Here is a 19,974-nt window from a genome sequence, read left to right as displayed (position 1 = left end):
AGACAGACAAGGCTGACATGGGTCCATCATAGAGACAGACAAGGCTGACATGGGTCCATCGTAGAGACAGACAAGGCTGACATGGGTCCATCATAGAGACAGACAAGGCTGACATGGGTCCATCATAGAGACAGTCAAGGCTGACATGGGTCCATCATAGAGACAGACAAGGCTGACATGGGTCCATCATAGAGACAGACAAGGCTGACATGGGTCCATCATAGAGACAGACAAGGCTGACATGGGTCCATCATAGAGACAGACAAGGCTGACATGGGTCCATCATAGAGACAGACAAGGCTGACATGGGTCCATCATAGAGACAGACAAGGCTGACATGGGTCCATCATAGAGACAGACAAGGCTGACATGGGTCCATCGTAGAGACAGACAAGGCTGACATGGGTCCATCATAGAGACAGACAAGGCTGACATGGGTCCATCGTAGAGACAGACAAGGCTGACATGGGTCCATCATAGAGACAGACAAGGCTGACATGGGTCCATCATAGAGACAGACAAGGCTGACATGGGTCCATCATAGAGACAGACAAGGCTGACATGGGTCCATCATCCAACTGCTGCACTGGTATTGTCTTGTACTGTACTCAAAACACTCTCTGTTTTCCAACTGGAGGTTATGACAAGCCTTGGAGCTTCCTAAACAGCATGTCTGGCATGAGCGGCCATGATGCCTCTGCAGTGTCGTTCTCCTGCGTTTCCTCCCCCAGGTCCATCCTGTCCCCTCCAGCACGCTCCCTCCCAGATCCCATCCATTCTCTTAACTCAGCATGGTTCACCAGGACACTTTGGGCTTGTCCACACTCAACCCCTAACGGTAGCCCCTACTCGCTAGACACATGTGAAGATCTGAGAGGATTGGATAGGTGTAGGTTATATGGTGATACCTCCACCTAGCCTATCAGAGGGCAAGGTGGAGTTGTCACCGTAATGCTTAAGCCTCTCCAAACCTCTCAGAAAACCAAGTGGCTAGGGGTTGTTTCTGGACAAATCCTATCACTATGTGACTTGCTCTCTCACTCTCTACTGCTCTCTCCGTGCATCTCTCCTCTCTACCATCCTGCCTCTCACTCTCTTACGTGCTGCTCTCGGGGGGCTCGATGGCTCTCCTCTCTCCTATCCTCCGTACTCCTCTCTACTGCTCTCGTCCTCAGGTCTCTCCTCTCTCCTCTTCCTCTCTCCTCTCTCCTCTCTCCTCTTTCCTCTCTCCTCCTCCTCTCCTCTCTACTGCTCTCTCCTCATCTCTCCTCTCTCCTCCTCCTCTCCTCTCTACTGCTCTCTCCTCATCTCTCCTCTCTCGCTCTTGCCTGCTCTGCCTCTACGCACTGCTCTCTTGTTCTCTATGTACGGCCTCTTCTTTGCTTTCTTTCTTCACAGATTTAGTTCTCCTACACTGGCTCTTTCTTCTTGCTCTCCTGTTTTTCCTAGCTGATCCTTTCTTCAACTGGCTGTCCTTTTTATCCTGCTGAGTCGCTTTGTTTCCTGCTAGTCCTTTCGATCCTGCTGTCCTTTCTTCCTGGCTGTCGGCTTTCTTCCTGAGCTGTCGCGGTTTCATCGCTGCTGTCCTTTCTTCCTGCTGTCCCTTTCAGAAATCCAAGTGGCTAGGGGTCCCTTTCTTGACACATGCTGTCACTATGTGACTTCCTGCTGTCCTTTCTTCCTGCTGTCCTTTCATCCTTAGCTGTCCTTTCATCCTGCTGTCCCTTTCTTCCTGCTATCCTTTCATCCTGCTGTCCTTTCTTCCTATCTTGGGCGTGTCATCAGCTCCAGTTTATATTCAGTACTGCCACACGGGCCTCTTTGCATTGGTTACCCAGTTCAGCGGCAGAGATAGCTCCAGGATATTATCCCCTATTGTCTATATGTTCTCCCTTTCTATCATTGCCTGTTGCTTTTGATTTCTCATACTTTAGATTTTTCGTTCTATATTAATAACTTTCCCTCTGCTTTTTTAAAACAAAAAACTTGTGAAAGAAAGACAATTTCATAAGATGTATTTAACCCCTGCTTTACAATGTTTATGATGCTGAAGCTATGGTTTTACTTATTGGGAGTCCTCAGCTCTCAGCTGTTGGCTGTGGCTCAATGGCACCATATTCCCTACATAGTGCATCACTTTTGATCAGAGCTCTAAAGACCCTAGTCCAATGTCGTGCACTTTATAGGTAATAGCGTGCCATTTTGGGACGCAGACCAGTTGTGAAGTATTTATTTGTTGCAAAGTGGAGAAGTTCTAAATTATGAGACTTGACAAAGACTTTGTAAACTGTGAGAGTGTCAGTTCAGATCCCAACCAAAAATCTGTAATGAATAGAGATCTAGAATGCTGAGGATTCTAGAACGAGGAAATGGTGACGATTCTTTTTTTGATACTAGTGATGATGTTTTGTTGTCAACAGAAACTAAACTGTGGTTTAATTTGCATGTGTTGCATGAGATATTATGTTCAACGCGAGAAGCTAACTATCACATGTAAGAAAAACATTGTTTTCTTTCAAAAGCTTCTTCTAACTTTTTTATTATTATATGCACACTTGAAATCAGCTTATTCTATAGCAAGAGACTCTTAGCAGAAATGTTTTATGTAGCTGACTCTTTTTTCCCTTTCCCAAATTCAGGTATTGTATACTTACTGTATGGTTTTAGGCAGGGGTTGGAACCAAAATTATTGTCCAATTGTTTCGTTCTGAACTAGCTAACAAGCTTGTGTGTGAACCGCGGCACCATAATTCAAATATAAAAAATATGTCTTAAGGCCTTTGCTGACTGTATGTCGGATTCAGTCTTTTGCGATTATCACGTCACATTGTGCGATGTTACCAAATTAAAATCTTGATATCAACCTGGCCAGATGGTACGATTTTCTTCAGTTCTGTCGTCACATTCGGCGATCGACTTGAGAGGCTACGTCAACTGCAGCGGTGTGTTTGATCTGCCCTTATGACACCACCAGCAATGCAAGCCTATCTCTATCCTTATGAGAGAGTGAAGTGAAGTGAAGTGAGTTTGGAAAAACTGAAAACAGTTTTCACATACAAACTTTATATGTCCGAACTCAGAATCAAATAGGCTTCCCTGAAATAACGTGGTCGGTGTGGTAGATTTTTTTTGGGGGGGGGAGATTGGTGATTTTGTGCATTTATCAAAACCCTATCAGGTAACCTGATTTCAGATGTCATTGTAAACTAGATTATTAGGGAAATCGTTCTTCTGGCAAAGCGTGTAAACGTTTTAATTCTGTGCATACTCAGTGCATACCGTGTTCCTATTGGTCAGTCACCGGGATCGGCTCGTAAACACCAGCATGATAAAGGCTAAAACCAATCTTACACTGCCAGAACTTTGTCGGAGCCTACGACCGCAAGTAGTGGTACTGAATCAGCAGACCTAGACCCTGTCACACTGAACGAGGAGCCAAGACGTAGTGGTACTGAATCAGCAGACCTAGACCCTGTCACACTGAACCAGCCAAGACGTAGTGGTACTGAATCAGCAGACCTAGACCCTGTCACACTGAACCAGCCAAGACGTAGTGGTACTGAATCAGCAGACCTAGACCCTGTCACACTGAACGAGGAGCCAAGACGTAGTGGTACTGAATCAGCAGACCTAGACCCTGTCACACTGAACCAGCCAAGACGTAGTGGTACTGAATCAGCAGACCTAGACCCTGTCTCACTGAACCAGCCAAGACGTAGTGGTACTGAATCAGCAGACCTAGACCCTGTCTCACTGAACCAGCCAAGACGTAGTGGTACTGAATCAGCAGACCTAGACCTTGTTACACTGAACCAGCAGACCTAGACCCTGTCACATTGAACCAGCCAAGACGTAGTGGTACTGAATCAGCAGACCTAGACCCTGTCTCACTGAACCAGCCAAGACGTAGTGGTACTGAATCAGCAGACCTAGACCCGGTCTCACTGAACCAGCCAAGACGTAGTGGTACTGAATCAGCAGACCTAGACCCTGTCACATTGAACGAGGAGCCAAGACGTAGTGGTACTGAATCAGCAGACCTAGACCCTGTCTCACTGAACCAGCCAAGACGTAGTGGTACTGAATCAGCAGACCTAGACCCTGTCACATTGAACGAGGAGCCAAGACGTAGTGGTACTGAATCAGCAGACCTAGACCCTGTCTCACTGAACCAGCCAAGACGTAGTGGTACTGAATCAGCAGACCTAGACCCTGTCACATTGAACGAGGAGCCAAGACGTAGTGGTACTGAATCAGCAGACCTAGACCCTGTTACACTGAACCAGCCAAGTAGCCTATGCTTCGGAGGGGGAGGGGCAAGTAGCCTAGACACACAAAGATCTTCAACTGGCAGGAAGACGCTGGAATAAGTGACAGAATGAAAGCTTTGCATAGATGCTTTATTGTTACGTTTTTTATGGGACTGTAAAAAAATGCCTGGAATGTTAAAAAGAAATGTTATTAACCAGTTCCCAAGCTTTTAAAATAACAGTTCTGTTCGGGAACAGTATAGATCGCTTTCGTTCCCCGAACCGGTTCCAACCCCTGGTTTTAGGAAATAATTTTATACAGGGACCTCCTTTCAAAAGAGTAACGCTTCACTAAGTACACCAAACTTAACTTAATTAATATACCAAATTTTAAATGAAAAAAAAAAGAAAACGTACTACTGAGATAATATGAGCTGTTTGCATTTTGTTTAACAATACATAAGGATACACACCGATACGGAGTTGATATAACAATATATTGTTTATATCTGTATCTGTAGGAATGTATTTTTACAGCTCCAATATTTAGGTATAAGTCAAAAAGATACTTTAATAACCTGTCTAGGAAGCCAACAGCCAATGAAATTGCAGGGAGCCAAATACAATTCAACAGAAATCTCATAAATCAAATTTCTCAAAAATACAATATTAGGCACCATTTTAAAGATAAAATTCTCGTTAATCCAGCCACAGTGTCTGATTTCAAAAATTCTTTACAGCGAAAGCTCCACAAACGATTATGTTAGGTCACCACCAAGTCACAGATAAACCCAGCCATTTTTCTCGCCAAAGAGAGGAGTCACAAAAAGCACAAATATAGATAAAATGAATCACTAACCTTTGATGATCTTCATCAGATGACACTCATAGTACTTCATGTTACACAATACATGTATGTTTTGTTCGGTAAAGTTCATATTTATATCCAAAAATCTCATTTTACATTGGCGTGTTATGTTCAGTAGTTTCAAAACATGCAGTGAAACATGCAGAGCCACATGAATTTACAGAAATACTCATTATAAATGTTGATGAAAATACATGTGTTTTACATGGAAATATAGATAAACTTCTAAAAACTTTACGGAAAAAGCATAATCTGAGTATGGCGCTCAGAGCCCAAAACAGCCAAAATAAATATCCGCCATGTTGGGTAGTCAACATTAGTCTGAAATAGCATTATAAATATTCACTTACCTTTGATGATCTTCATCAGAATGCACTCCCAGGAATCCCAGTTCGACAATAAATGTTTGATTTGTTCCATAAAGTCCATCAATTATGTCCAAACAGCTTCTTTTGTTAGGGCGTTTGAAAAACAAATCCAAATGCGCGTTCAGGTCCAGTCGGACGAAAAGATCAAAAAGTTATATATATTACAGGTCGAAGAAACTTGTCAAACTAAGTATAGAATCAATCTTTAGGATGTTTTTATCATAAATGTTCAATAATGTTCCAACCGGAGAATTCCATTGTCTGTAGAAAAGCAATGGAACGAGAGCTACCTCTCATGTGAAATGCGCGACTGAGAACAAGGCTGCTGGCAGACCCCTTAGTCAAACAGCTCCCATCCGGCCCCCCTTCACATCAGAAGCATGAACCAACGTTCTAAAGACTGTTGACATCTAGTGGAAGCCGTAGGAAGTGCAACATAACCCATTTCCCACTGTGAATTCGATAGGGGCTGAGTTCAAACACTACAAAAACCCACTTCCTGTTTGGATTTTGTCTCAGGTTTTTGCCTGCCATATGAGTTCTGTTATACTCACAGGCATCATTCAAACAGTTTTAGACACTTCAGAGTGTTTTCTATCCAATAATAATATGCATATATTATCATATGGGACTGAGTAGGAGGCAGTTTATCATCCAAATGTGAAAATGCTGCCCCCTATCCATAAGAAGTTTTAACAAGCCTTTAGTTGACTTATTTACCAGTAACATTAATCCTTATAAAATATATATAGCAACTCAAATAAAATCTATCCTGTTTTATTTGGGCAAAGTTTTCTGTTTCCTTTTTGTCTGATCATGTCTCTGCTGCTGTGGTGGTGGTTCTTGATTTTAACTGTGAAACCCTTGTGAAGATTACATGTCAAAAAGAAATACAGGTGAACTATATTCTCGTATGTAAATGCGATTAAAGAAGTAAAGAAAAATTCTAAGGTTTCAGTACAGAACAGTATGGGGTTTGGGGGATTATTGGGAAAAGTAAAAATGCATGTATTTTACATTATGCACAAATTAAAGTATTAAAATACAAGATGTAAATTAAAAAGTTATTGCATGAAATAAATTTTGTATACAACAGTATTTTAGACTCTGTTTTTATTTAACAGGCAAAACATGCATTCATGTTTTATACTTTATCTCTAGCATACAGTGTAGTTCTTTGGCCCAGTTGTATTGCCAACATCTTTTCAAATATTTTGTACAGTACTTCTTTGCGGGGTCAAAGAGTGCTTCCATGAGTTGGGACTATGGAAGCATGACATAAAGCATGACAACTACTGACTGATCCTCTGTACATGCAACTTGTACAACAAAAGCATGATCTGGGCATGAATATTCTTTTAAGAATAGAAACGTTGTCTTTGCCTTGGCTATAAGCATGGGAAATACATGGTAAAACAGCCACCTTTACCATGATGAGAAACTAACAGAGCACATTTTCTTTAACGTCATTCCACCACCTGCCCCCCAGCACTGTTCTGTAGAGTTAGCCTAGCCTAGCTTAGCCACCTCCCCTCTGCACTGTTCTGTAGAGTTAGCCTAGCCACCTGCCCCCCAGCACTGTTTTGTAGAGGTAGCCTACCCTAGCTTAGCCACCTCCCCTCTGCACTGTTCTGTAGAGTTAGCCTAGCCTAGCCACCTGACCCCTGTACTGTTCTGTAGAGGTAGCCTAGCCTAGCCTAGCCACCTGCCCCACAGCACTGTTCTGTAGAGGTAGCCTAGCCTAGCCACCTGCCCCACAGCACTGTTCTGTAGAGGTAGCCTAGCTTAGCCACCTGCCTCACTGCACTGTTCTGTAGAGGTAGCCTAGCCTAGCCACCTGCTCCCCTGCACTGTTCTAGTAGAGCTAACCTAGCCACCTGTTCCCTTCACTGTTCTAGTAGAGGTAGCCTAGCCTAGCCACCTGCACCCCTGGACTGTTCTAGTAGAGGTAGCCTAGCCTAGCCACCTGCCCCCCTGCACTGTTCTAGTAGAGGTAGCCTAGCCACCTGCTCCCCTGCACTGTTCTAGTAGAGTTAGCCTAGCCTAGCCACCTGCTCCCCTGCACTGTTCTAGTAGAGGTAGCCTAGCCTAGCCACCTGCTCCCCTGCACTGTTCTAGTAGAGCTAACCTAGCCACCTGTTCCCTTCACTGTTCTAGTAGAGGTAGCCTAGCCTAGCCACCTGCACCCCTGCACTGTTCTAGTAGAGGTAGCCTAGCCTAGCCACCTGCCCCCCTGCACTGTTTTAGTAGAGGTAGCCTAGCCACCTGCTCCCCTGCACTGTTCTAGTAGAGGTAGCCTAGCCTAGCCACCTGCTCCCCTGCACTGTTCTAGTAGAGGTAGCCTAGCCTAGCCACTCGCCCCGCAGGGATCATCAAGATAATTCAGACACTTTTTTCGGGGAACGAATGGTCAAGATGCCGGAATATAATGACTATTAACTTGTAGACTGAAAATTGACCGCAAACTGTAATGTCATCGTTACATTTGTATATGACACTTTGTTCCAAAGTTTTATGCATGGGAAAACTATGGAACAAATTTCTAAAATTAAAATCACTTGGAGTATTCTAGCCAAGCCCCCTACACTGTTATAGTAGAGGTATCCTAGCCTAGCCTAGCCTCCTACACTGTTATAGTAGAGGTATCCTAGCCTAGCCTAGCCTTCTACACTGTTAAAGTAGAGGTATCCTAGCCTAGCCTCCTACACTGTTATAGTAGAGGTATCCTAGCCCCCTACACTGTTATAGTAGAGGTATCCTAGCCTAGCCTAGCCTTCTACACTGTTATAGTAGAGGTATCCTAGCCTAGCCTAGCCTCCTACACTGTTATAGTAGAGGTATCCTAGCCCCCTACACTGTTATAGTAGAGGTATTCTAGCCCCCTACACTGTTATAGTATAGGTATCCTAGCCTAGCCTAGCCTTCTACACTGTTATAGTAGAGGTATTCTAGTCTCCTACACTGTTCTAGTAGAGGTATTCTAGCCAAGCCCCCTACACTGTTATAGTAGAGGTATTCTAGCCAAGCCCCCTACACTGTTATAGTAAAGGTATTCTAGCCTAGCCTCCTACACTGTTATAGTAGAGGTATTCTAGCCTCCTACACTGTTATAGTAGAGGTATTCTAGTCTCCTACACTGTTCTAGTAGAGGTATTCTAGCCAAGCCCCCTACACTGTTATAGTAGAGGTATTCTAGCCAAGCCCCCTACACTGTTATAGTAAAGGTATTCTAGCCTAGCCTCCTACACTGTTATAGTAGAGGTATTCTAGCCTCCTACACTGTTATAGTAGAGGTATTCTAGCCTAGCCCCCTACACTGTTATAGTAGAGGTATTCTAGCCCCCTACACTGTTATAGTAGAGGTATTCTAGCCTCCTACACTGTTCTAGTCGAGGTATTCTAGCCTCCTACACTGTTTTGTAGAGGTATTCTAGCCCCCTACACTGTTATTGTAGAGGTATTCTAGCCCCCTACACTGTTATAGTAGAGGTATTCTAGCCTAGCCTCCTACACTGTTATAGTAGAGGTATTCTAGCCTCCTACACTGTTATAGTAGAGGTATTCTAGCCCCCTACACTGTTAAAGTAGAGGTATTCTAGCCCCCTACACTGTTATAGTAGAGGTATTCTAGCCCCCTACACTGTTATAGTAGAGGTATTCTAGCCTCCTACACTGTTATAGCAGAGGTATTCTAGCCCCCTACACTGTTATAGTAGAGGTATTCTAGCCAAGCCCCCTACACTGTTATAGTAGAGGTATTCTAGCCCCGTAAACTGTTCTAGTAGAGGTATTCTAGCCTCCTACACTGTTATAGCAGAGGTATTCTAGCCCCCTACACTGTTATAGTAGAGGTATTCTAGCCAAGCCCCCTACACTGTTATAGTGGAGGTATTCTAGCCCCGTAAACTGTTCTAGTAGAGGTATTCTAGTCTCCTACACTGTTATAGTAGAGGTATTCTAGACCCCAACACTGTTATAGTAGAGGTATTCTAGCCCCGTAAACTGTTCTAGTAGAGGTATTCTTGCCCCCTACACTGTTCTAGTAGAGGTATTCTAGCCCCGTAAACTGTTCTAGTAGAGGTATTCTAGTCTCCTACACTGTTATAGTAGAGGTATTCTAGACCCCAACACTGTTATAGTAGAGGTATTCTAGCCCCGTAAACTGTTCTAGTAGAGGTATTCTAGTCTCCTACACTGTTTTAGTAGAGGTATTCTAGCCTAGCCCTCTACACTGTTATAGTAGAGGTATTCTAGCCCCCTACACTGTTATAGTAGAGGTATTCTAGCCCCCTACACTGTTATAGCAGAGGTATTCTAGCCCCCTACACTGTTATAGTAGAGGTATTCTAGCCTAGCCCCCTACACTGTTATAGTAGAGGTATTCTAGCCTTCTACACTGTTATAGTAGAGGTATTCTAGCCCCCTACACTTTTCTAGCAGAGATATTCTAGCCCCCTACACTGTTATAGTAGAGGTATTCTAGCCCCCTACACTGTTATAGTAGAGGTATTCTAGCCCCCTACACTGTTATAGTAGAGGTATTCTAGCCTCCTACACTGTTATAGTAGAGGTATTCTAGCCCCCTACACTGTTATAGTAGAGGTATTCTAGCCCCGTACACTGTACTAGTAGAGGTATTCTAGCCTAGCCTCCTACACTGTTATAGTAGAGGTATTCTAGCCCCGTACACTGTACTAGTAGAGGTATTCTAGCCTAGCCTCCTACACTGTTATAGTAGAGGTATTCTAGCCCCCTACACTACTATAGTAGAGGTATTCTAGCCCCCTACACTGTTATAGTAGAGGTATTCTAGCCCCGTACACTGTACTAGTAGAGGTATTCTAGCCTAGCCCCCTACACTGTTATAGTAGAGGTATTCTAGCCCCCTACACTGTTATAGTAGAGGTATTCTAGTCCCCTACACTGTTATAGTAGAGGTATTCTAGTCCCCTACACTGTTATAGTAGAGGTATTCTAGCCCCCTACACTGTTATAGTAGAGGTATTCTAGCCTAGCCTCCTACACTGTTATAGTAGAGGTATTCTAGCCCCCTACACTGTTATAGTAGAGGTATTCTAGCCTAGCCTCCTACACTGTTATAGTAGAGGTATTCTAGCCCCCTACACTATTATAGTAGAGGTATTCTAGCCCCCTACACTGTTATAGTAGAGGTATTCTAGCCCCCTACACTGTTATAGTAGAGGTATTCTAGCCCCCTACACTGTTATAGTAGAGGTATTCTAGCCCCGTACACTGTTATAGTAGAGGCATTCTAGCCTAGCCTCCTACACTGTTATAGTAGAGGTATTCTAGCCCCCTACACTATTATAGCAGAGATATTCTAGCCCCCTACACTGTTATAGTAGAGGTATTCTAGCCTAGCCTCCTACACTGTTATAGTAGAGGTATTCTAGCCCCCTACACTGTTATAGTATAGGTCTCCTAGCCTAGTCTCCTACACTGTTATAGTAGAGGTATCCTAGCCTAGCCTAGTCTCCTACACTGTTATAGTAGAGGTATCCTAGCCTAGTCTCCTACACTGTTATAGTAGAGGTAGCCTAGCCTAGTTTCCTACACTGTTATAGTAGAGGTATTCTAGCCTAGCCTAGCCTCCTAACACTGTTATAGTAGAGGTATCCTAGCCTAGCCCCCTACACTGTTATAGTAGAGGTATCCTAGCCTAGCCTTCTACACTGTTATAGTAGAGGTATCCTAGCCTAGCCTAGCCTCCTACACTGTTATAGTAGAGGTATTCTAGCCTAGCCTCCTACACTGTTATAGTAGAGGTATTCTAGCCTCCTACACTGTTATAGTAGAGGTATCCTAGCCTAGCCTAGCCTCCTACACTGTTATAGTAGAGGTATTCTAGCCTAGTCTCCTACACTGTTATAGTAGAGGTATCCTAGCCTAGCCTAGTCTCCTACACTGTTATAGTAGAGGTATTCTAGCCTAGCCTAGTCTCCTACACTGTTATAGTAGAGGTATCCTAGCCTAGCCTAGCCTCCTACACTGTTATAGTAGAGGTATTCTAGCCTAGCCTAGTCTCCTACACTGTTATAGTAGAGGTATTCTAGCCTAGTCTCCTACACTGTTATAGTAGAGGTATCCTAGCCTAGCCTAGTCTCCTACACTGTTATAGTAGAGGTATTCTAGCCTAGCCTAGTCTCCTACACTGTTATAGTAGAGGTATCCTAGCCTAGTCTCCTACACTGTTATAGTACAGGTATTCTAGCCTAGCCTAGCCTCCTACACTGTTATAGTAGAGGTATCCTAGCCTAGCCTAGTCTCCTACACGGTTATAGTAGAGGTATTCTAGCCTAGCCTAGTCTCCTACACTGTTATAGTAGAGGTATCCCAGCCTAGTCTCCTACACTGTTCTAGTAGAGGTATTCTAGCCCCCGACACTGTTATAGTAGAGGTATTCTAGCCTAGTCTCCTACACTGTTATAGTAGAGGTATCCTAGCCTAGCCTAACCTCCTACACCTTTGTAGTAGAGGTATTCTAGCCTAGCCTAGTCTCCTACACTGTTATAGTAGAGGTATTCTAGCCTAGCCTCCTACACTGTTATAGTAGAGGTATCCTAGCCTAGTCTCCTACACTGTTATAGTAGAGGTATCCTAGCCTAGCCTAGTCTCTTACACTGTTATAGTAGAGGTATTCTAGCCTAGTCTCCTACACTGTTATAGTAGAGGTATCCTAGCCTAGTCTAGTCTCCTACACTGGTATAGTAGAGGTATCCTAGCCTAGCCTAGTCTCCTACACTGTTATAGTATAGGTATCCTTGTCAACCTATCCATCGTCAGCATCATTTCCTCCTATCCCTCATACATCATTTGTTGTAATAATTGTCTGTGTTGTTTTGTTTTTGATATGTTTGTAGAGACCACCCAGCGACAGCCTCGGAGCAGACCAGCAGCATCAGACTCAGTTTGTGTAATGAACCATGGTGTTCCCACCACAATATGTCTGTCCCATAATAAGACCCCCTCACCGCAACACCAGCCACCCACCTGATAACACATTAGCCTCGTTTGTTGTGTGTGTGTTAAAATTAGTTTTAAATAATTGCGTGTTAGTGGCAACCTGTACCTCACAGACTAAATGGCATCCTAATCCCTTTAAATACCCACACCTGATCAAAATTAGTGCACTACATAGGGAATAGGGTGCCATTTGGTTTTAAGATGCAGCCTAACTCAGCATAGGGAGTGTTGTTGTCAAGCCTCATGTAGGTCAGTATCTGTGATTGGTTATTGTGCTGTAACGTACTGTAATGTTCTGTGCCTATTGTTGGTATGTATGTGCCTAGTGCCTGTATATAAGCTTGTGTGTGCAAAAGTTGTGTACTAGTACTCCTAAATGTTTATTTTGAGTGATTATCAAATATTTGTGTGCTGCTTCTGTTTTAAAATAATAATAATAATAAACTGTTAGATAAATTCTATCACCCCCCTTCCTCAACAGATTATCACTTATGTCAGCCAGACAAAACCGAGTTAACAGCAAGTCTTTACATAGTAAAGTTGCACTGTCATTGTCACATAATAATAATAATAATAATAATAAGCCTTTTGGACTGTTTGCACCTGTGAAATTAAAAATTCCTTCCATTATACTTTCTGAGATAAAGTTAGGATTTAAATACTGTTTGTTTCTCCACACAGGAGACCAAACACACACAAAAAAAAGTGCGATATAATTATTTCTAAAACACACCACTCATTTCCTTGCTGTTGATCACTAATCCAAGGCATTACAACAACCAGATCTGCTGTTACCAAAGCGGTCAGTTAAAAACCTACAACTGTGTCGTTTAAGCAAATTCCCCTTTAGGGCTAACTCCCTGATAGGCTAAATGTGTGTGTGACATTTAGCCTATCAAGTAGCAACACAAGATTGCAGTTGAACAACAATGTGTATATCTTTCTTATTCAATGTCATGGATGTAGGTTGAAAATACCAATTAGCAACAGTAGGCTTATATTTTCAACCAACATTTTAATTTTTAATTTTTTACTATCAGCATGTGAGGGCACTTAAACTCATAGCCAGAACATTGTCACTTCATCATAGTGGAAAAGTGCCTCTAGTTTACTGAATCATGCCAGGGGGAAATGTGTTTTTACCAACATGAAAGACTAGTCAGTGTATTTGTTCTGCTGTCAGTCATATCAATAATCAGTAGTACAACATCAGAACAGCTTAGGCAAGGCAGTATAACAAACCCCCAAAAAATGCATAGTGGATATCATTCAAAAAGTTGAAAATACAAAAAGAGTACAAAACATTAGGAACATCTTCCTAATATTCCCACCTCAGAACAGCCTGAATTCGTCAGGGCACGTAATCTACAAGGTGTCGAAAGCGTTCCACAGGGATGCTGGTCCATGTTGACTCCAATGCTTCCCACAGTTGTGTCAAGTTGGCTGGATGTCCTTTGGGTGGTGGATCATTCTTGATACACATGGGAAATTGATGAGCGTGAAAAATCCAGCAGCGTTGCAGTTCTTGACCCAAACCGGTGTGCCTGGCACCTACTACCATACACTGCCAATCATTTGTCTTGCCCATTCACCCTCTGAATGGCACACACACACACAATCCATGTCTCAATTGTCTCAAGGCGTAAAAATCCTTCTTTAACCCGTCTCCTCCTCTTCATCTACACTGATTGAAGTGAATATAACAAGTGACATCAATAAGGGATCATAGCTTTCACCTGGATTCACCTGGTCAGTCTGTCATGGACAGAGCAGGTGTTCCTAATGTTTTGTCCACTCAGTGTAAGTTCTAGTTATTGGTTGTAAAAGCATCATTTGGTATTCCTTTTAGCCTGCAGGTATTATGTTGTATTACTTGTTATAAACATGTATACATCTTTATAATGTCTTATTATAAGGCTTATAATATGTTATGTTTCTGTATGTATAAAATGTACAACTCACTTTAAAATGGCTCTAAATGACTGTTATTTGGTCACAATGAGATGATACTGAGACAACGCTGTATAAAGTCTTACAATGCATTATACCTGCAGGCTTTAAGTCAAGGGTTATTCACCAGTTTACATCATTTATAATATTAAATCTGGTAGTTACTGTTATCCAGTGGTTATTATTAAGGGACCAACATGTTTATGAAACCACTACAAAAACACACTGCCTACTGACAGACAGCTTACTCAGATGTAGATGTGCTTCCTGACAGAACACAGCTGGACCAATGGCTGCCAATGGAACTACCTGAGCACAATGGGAGGAAACTATGGTGTCCAACATGGAACAAAGAATAGGGTCATGTTCATTAGGCAGCAAAACGGAAGTAAACGGACTGAAACAAGGAGGGACTTCTTGAACTTAAATCCAATAAGTAACATGTATTTTATTTTTTTTCATAGCAAAATATTTTGAAACGTTTTTCCCGTTCCATCCCCTAATGAATACGACCCAGCAGTAATCCTTTATAACAATCATTAACCCAACAAACAGGAAACTATTGTGGTCCGTTTTGTGAAATTTGAACAGTGTTTGGTTTGAACAGTGTACATTCTGTGTGTCTAGTTATTTGCAGGATGTTCGTTCCCTTCAGTGATCGTTTCAACTGGTTTGTTGTTTAGGGATTTCTGTGTATTTTTTCTGCAAAGTTCTGAACAGTTCAGAGTCAGATTGTACATTTAAATAGTGAAAAAATAAACATTTTAAAACACATACGATTATTTTTCAATGAGTGTTGATTATTTTTTTTTGAATAAAGTCAAAGATAGTATTTCATTGGTTTATCTTCATTTTATGTCATCTATTTATAGCCATTTTTTCATCACAATTTCATATTTCAGTGACATCAATGTTTTCAGGCTGCCTCCCAATCCCATATCATAATTTCTTTGCATAGATAAACATACACAATGATATTGTAATATATTCTGCGAACTGTACGATCGCTTATCAGAATGCACAGACACCATCAGAGGTGTCAAGGGCCATTCAAATTGGAAACATTTAAACAAGACAGGATTTGACAGAATACCTGCAGAATTTCAAATGTAAACATAATCCCCATAACATACAGTGAAGACATTTAACGGTCATCCAATCCTTATATCACCTCTTATACATGACCTTTAAACTTCAGTAAATATGACAAATATTACCCATATAACCTCATCGGCCTGGTACAGATATAGCATTCTACGGGGCCAGCGGATAAAATATCAATATAGCACTGTAAAACAGTATAGCCTGAAAATGTGTCCAAAATGGCACCCTACTCTCTATATCGTACACTACTTTTGACCAGAGCCCTATCTATTCCTTATATAGTACACTCCTTTTGACCAGAGCCCTATGAGACATATGCGCCCTACAAAAAGGGAATTAGGGGTGCCATTTGGGACACAGACACCCGGTATTATTGAGCGAGGGAGTCCAGGAGATTTGAGTGCCATCTGTCAGTCAAGATCACTGCAATAAAAAGGGGGCCAGTGACAGACATGGAGAGATGGAACTATAGCACTGGCCTAGCATATACGTCAGGCCATCAATAGCCATGTCAATCAATGAGAATTTACACTGACATGAATAGAGGAGAGGGAAGGGCCGGGAGGGGATATATAAATCGGGCCCTTGGCATGTATCTATGTATCCTATAAATCAATCAGGAAGACAAACTGGGAAAGGGAGTGGGTACCAGTCAAACGTTTGAACACACCTACTCACTACGTTGTAGAATAATAGTGAAGACATCAAAACTATGAAATAACACATATGGAATCATGTAGCGCAGTCGCAAAAACCATCAAGCGCTATGATGGAACTGTCTCTCATGAGGACCGCCACAGGAAAGGAAGACCTGGAGTTACCTCTGCTGCAGAGGATAAGTTCATTAGAGTTAACTACACCTCAGATTGCAGCCCAAATATATGTTTCACAGAGTTCAAGTAACAGACACATCTCAACATCAAATGTTCAGAGGAGACTGTGTGAATCAGGACTTCATGGTCGAATTGCTGCAAAGAAACCACTACTAAAAGACACCAATAAGAAGAGACTTGCTTGGGCCAAGAAACACAAGCAATGGACATTAGACCAGTGGAAATCTGTCCTTTGCTCTGATGAGTTCAAATTTGATATTTTTGGTTCCAACCACTGTGTCTTTGTGAGACACAGAGTAGGTGAACGGATGATCTCCGCATGTGTGGTTCCCACCGTGAAGCATGGAGGAGGTGGTGTGAGGTGCTTTGCTGGTGACACTGTGAGTGATTTATTTAGAATTAAAGGCACACTTTACCAGCATGGCTACCACAGCATTCTGCAGCGATACGCCATCCCATCTGGTTTGCACTTAGTCCCACTATCATTTGTTTTTCAACAGGACAATGACCCAAAACACACCTCCAGGCTGTGTAAGGGCTATTTGACCAAGGAGAGTGATGGAGTGCTGCATCAGATGACCTGGCCTCCACAATCACCCGACCTCAATGCAATTGAGATGGTTTGGGATGAGTCGGACCGCAGAGTGAAGGAAAAGCAGCCAACAAGTGCTCAGCATATGTGGGAACTCCTTCAAGACTGTTGGAAAAGCATTCCTCATGAAGCTGGTTGAGAGAATGCCAAGAGTGTACAAAGCTGTCTTCAAGGCAAAGGGTGGCTACTTTGAAGAATCTAAAATAATATATTTAGTTTTGTTTAACACTTTTTTGGTTACTACATGATTCCATATGTGTTATTTCATAGTTTTGATATCTTCACTATTATTCTACAAGGTAGAAAATAGTAAAAATAAAGAAAAACCCTTGAATGAGTAGGTGCGCCCAAACTTTTGATTGGTACTTTATGTCTTGGGACATAGGCATCATGTATAGACTTATGGATTTATGCATCCATCTCCCTGACCCCCATTCATATCTGGACTGGGCTCGAGGAATGATGGCCTCCGTCCCTGATCATACATAACTCACCCGTCTCTAACGCCAGAACAATATTAATTTTGACATCTTACATTTTGATTACAGACCTATGGCCGTATGTATCAAGTGTGTGCTGATCTAGGATCGGTTTCGTCTTTTTAAATGACTACAAGAATACGATTACACGGACTGTAGGTTTAGGGTCAATTCCATTTTAATTCCAGTCAATTCAGGATGTGCACTGAAATTCCAATTTCAATTCTCTTCAATGCTTTTTAATTAGGAACATTTGGAAAATGGGGTTTACATTCTGAATTGATTAGAATTTAAAATAGAATTGATCCGAGATCAGCCCTCCTACTCTGACAGGCTTTGTGAGTCTTGGAACAAAAGGGCAATGTGTCATAGATGGAAATAAAATACATTACAAAGGCAGTTAGTTACTGAATTTACTTTGGCCAACAATCATAAACGGGGTTTTGGTTATTTTGCTCAGACAGACACACCCACATACTTGACATCATTCAGAATGTCCTCCTCCCAGATTTTCCCCTGAGGCTCATTCCACATAAGGTATGAATCATGATCACCCAGTCTATCATGTTCCTCTCACGCCCCACAGTGAGCTGGCTGTCCTCTGCCATAGATATAAAACCATAGACATTGGCTTCAAACCAGCAGCACAAGCGGTCCGCCATCTTACCCGAGTACAGTCCTGATAAGTCAGCTCAAACATGCTAGTTTCAAACTAGCGTAGCTTGTTCTATCTCCATGTCCTCTGTAGACTTCTCTTCACCTGTCCTCACAGCACACAGTGCCATAGAGTGGCCAGCGCCACAGCCAATCACAAGAGGCCTGAGGGCAGGAATGGGCTGTGGTTCGCTGACATCTGTCTCGGAACCGTCACCACACATCCCATGTTCGTTCCACCCCCAGGAGAGCAGGCGACCCCCTGGAGAGGAGAGATGAGGAGAGGACGCTGGTCAGTTAGAGATAACAGACAGGAGATTCCTACCCTGGTCCCAGATCTGTACATGTTTGGCATGACAATGACCATAGGAGTTGGCAAGACAGCACAAACTGATCTGGTGTGACCAGGCTAAGAGAAGACAGCACAAACTGATCTGGTGTGACCAGGCTAAGAGAAGACAGCACAAAATGATCTGGTGTGACCAGGCTAAGAGAAGACAGCACAAACTGATCTGGTGTGACCAGGCTAAGAGAAGACAGCACAAACTGATCTGGTGTGACCAGGCTAAAAGATCACCAACAAGAATTGGTAAAAACAGTTGAGCACATAAACATTTCCCAACTATTTAATGAAACCGGTCAGTTGGACCTGACATATACCGGTCAGTTAGTTGGACCTGACATATACTGGTCAGTTAGTTGGACCTGACATATACTGGTCAGTTAGTTGGACCTGACATATACTGGTCAGTTAGTTGGACCTGACATATACCGGTCAGTTAGTTGGACCTGACATATACTGGTCAGTTAGTTGGACCTGACATATACTGGTCAGTTAGTTGGACCTGACATATACTGGTCAGTTAGTTGGACCTGACATATACTGGTCAGTTAGTTGGACCTGACATATACTGGTCAGTTAGTTGGACCTGACATATACCGGTCAGTTAGTTGGACCTGACATATACTGGTCAGTTAGTTGGACCTGACATATACCGGTCAGTTAGTTGGACCAGACATATACTGGTCAGTTAGTTGGACCTGACATATACTGGTCAGTTAGTTGGACCTGACATATACCGGTCAGTTAGTTGGACCTGACATATACTGGTCAGTTAGTTGGACCTGACATATACTGGTCAGTTAGTTGGACCTGACATATACTGGTCAGTTAGTTGGACCTGACATATACTGGTCAGTTAGTTGGACCTGACATATACTGGTCAGTTAGTTGGACCTGACATATACTGGTCAGTTAGTTGGACCTGACATATACTGGTCAGTTGGACCTGACATATACTGGTCAGTTGGACCTGACATATACTGGTCAGTTAGTTGGACCTGACATATACTGGTCAGTTAGTTGGACCAGACATATACTGGTCAGTTAGTTGGACCTGACATATACTGGTCAGTTAGTTGGACCTGACATATACTGGTCAGTTAGTTGGACCTGACATATACTGGTCAGTTAGTTGGACCTGACATATACTGGTCAGTTGGACCTGACATATACTGGTCAGTTGGACCTGACATATACTGGTCAGTCAGTTGGACCTGACATATACTGGTCAGTTGGACCTGACATATACTGGTCAGTTAGTTGGACCTGACATATACTGGTCAGTTGGACCTGACATATACCGGTCAGTTAGTTGGACCTGACATATACTGGTCAGTTGGACCTGACATATACTGGTCAGTTGGACCTGACATATACTGGTCAGTTGGACCTGACATATACTGGTCAGTTAGTTGGACCTGACATATACTGGTCAGTTAGTTGGACCTGACATATACTGGTCAGTTAGTTGGACCTGACATATACTGGTCAGTTAGTTGGACCTGACATATACTGGTCAGTTAGTTGGACCTGACATATACTGGTCAGT

General features: G+C 42.7%; 2 protein-coding genes across 3 annotated transcripts in view; one reads left to right on the top strand and one right to left on the bottom strand.

Annotated features, from left to right (window-relative positions):
- The window catches only part of LOC139584167 (voltage-gated potassium channel KCNC1-like), a 50,170-nt gene extending 34,976 nt beyond the window's left edge, over window positions 1-15,194 (top strand). For both annotated transcript variants that reach the window (XM_071415710.1, XM_071415711.1), the window contains one exon: window positions 12,368-15,194. In XM_071415710.1, the coding sequence (XP_071271811.1) occupies window positions 12,368-12,501 (134 nt within the window). In that variant the 3' untranslated portion in view covers window positions 12,502-15,194. The remainder of the gene's footprint in view (window positions 1-12,367) is intronic.
- sergef (secretion regulating guanine nucleotide exchange factor) overlaps window positions 14,844-19,974 on the bottom strand; it is an 83,798-nt gene continuing 78,667 nt past the window's right edge. The window contains exon 9 of the mRNA XM_071415712.1: window positions 14,844-18,344. Within this exon, the coding sequence (XP_071271813.1) occupies window positions 18,136-18,344 (209 nt within the window). The 3' untranslated portion in view covers window positions 14,844-18,135. The remainder of the gene's footprint in view (window positions 18,345-19,974) is intronic.

The sequence above is a fragment of the Salvelinus alpinus genome, chromosome 9, assembly GCF_045679555.1.
Source record: "Salvelinus alpinus chromosome 9, SLU_Salpinus.1, whole genome shotgun sequence".
Classification (NCBI taxonomy): domain Eukaryota; kingdom Metazoa; phylum Chordata; class Actinopteri; order Salmoniformes; family Salmonidae; genus Salvelinus; species Salvelinus alpinus.
Note: the sequence above shows the minus strand (reverse complement) of the source record. Positions and strands in the feature narration are given on the sequence as shown.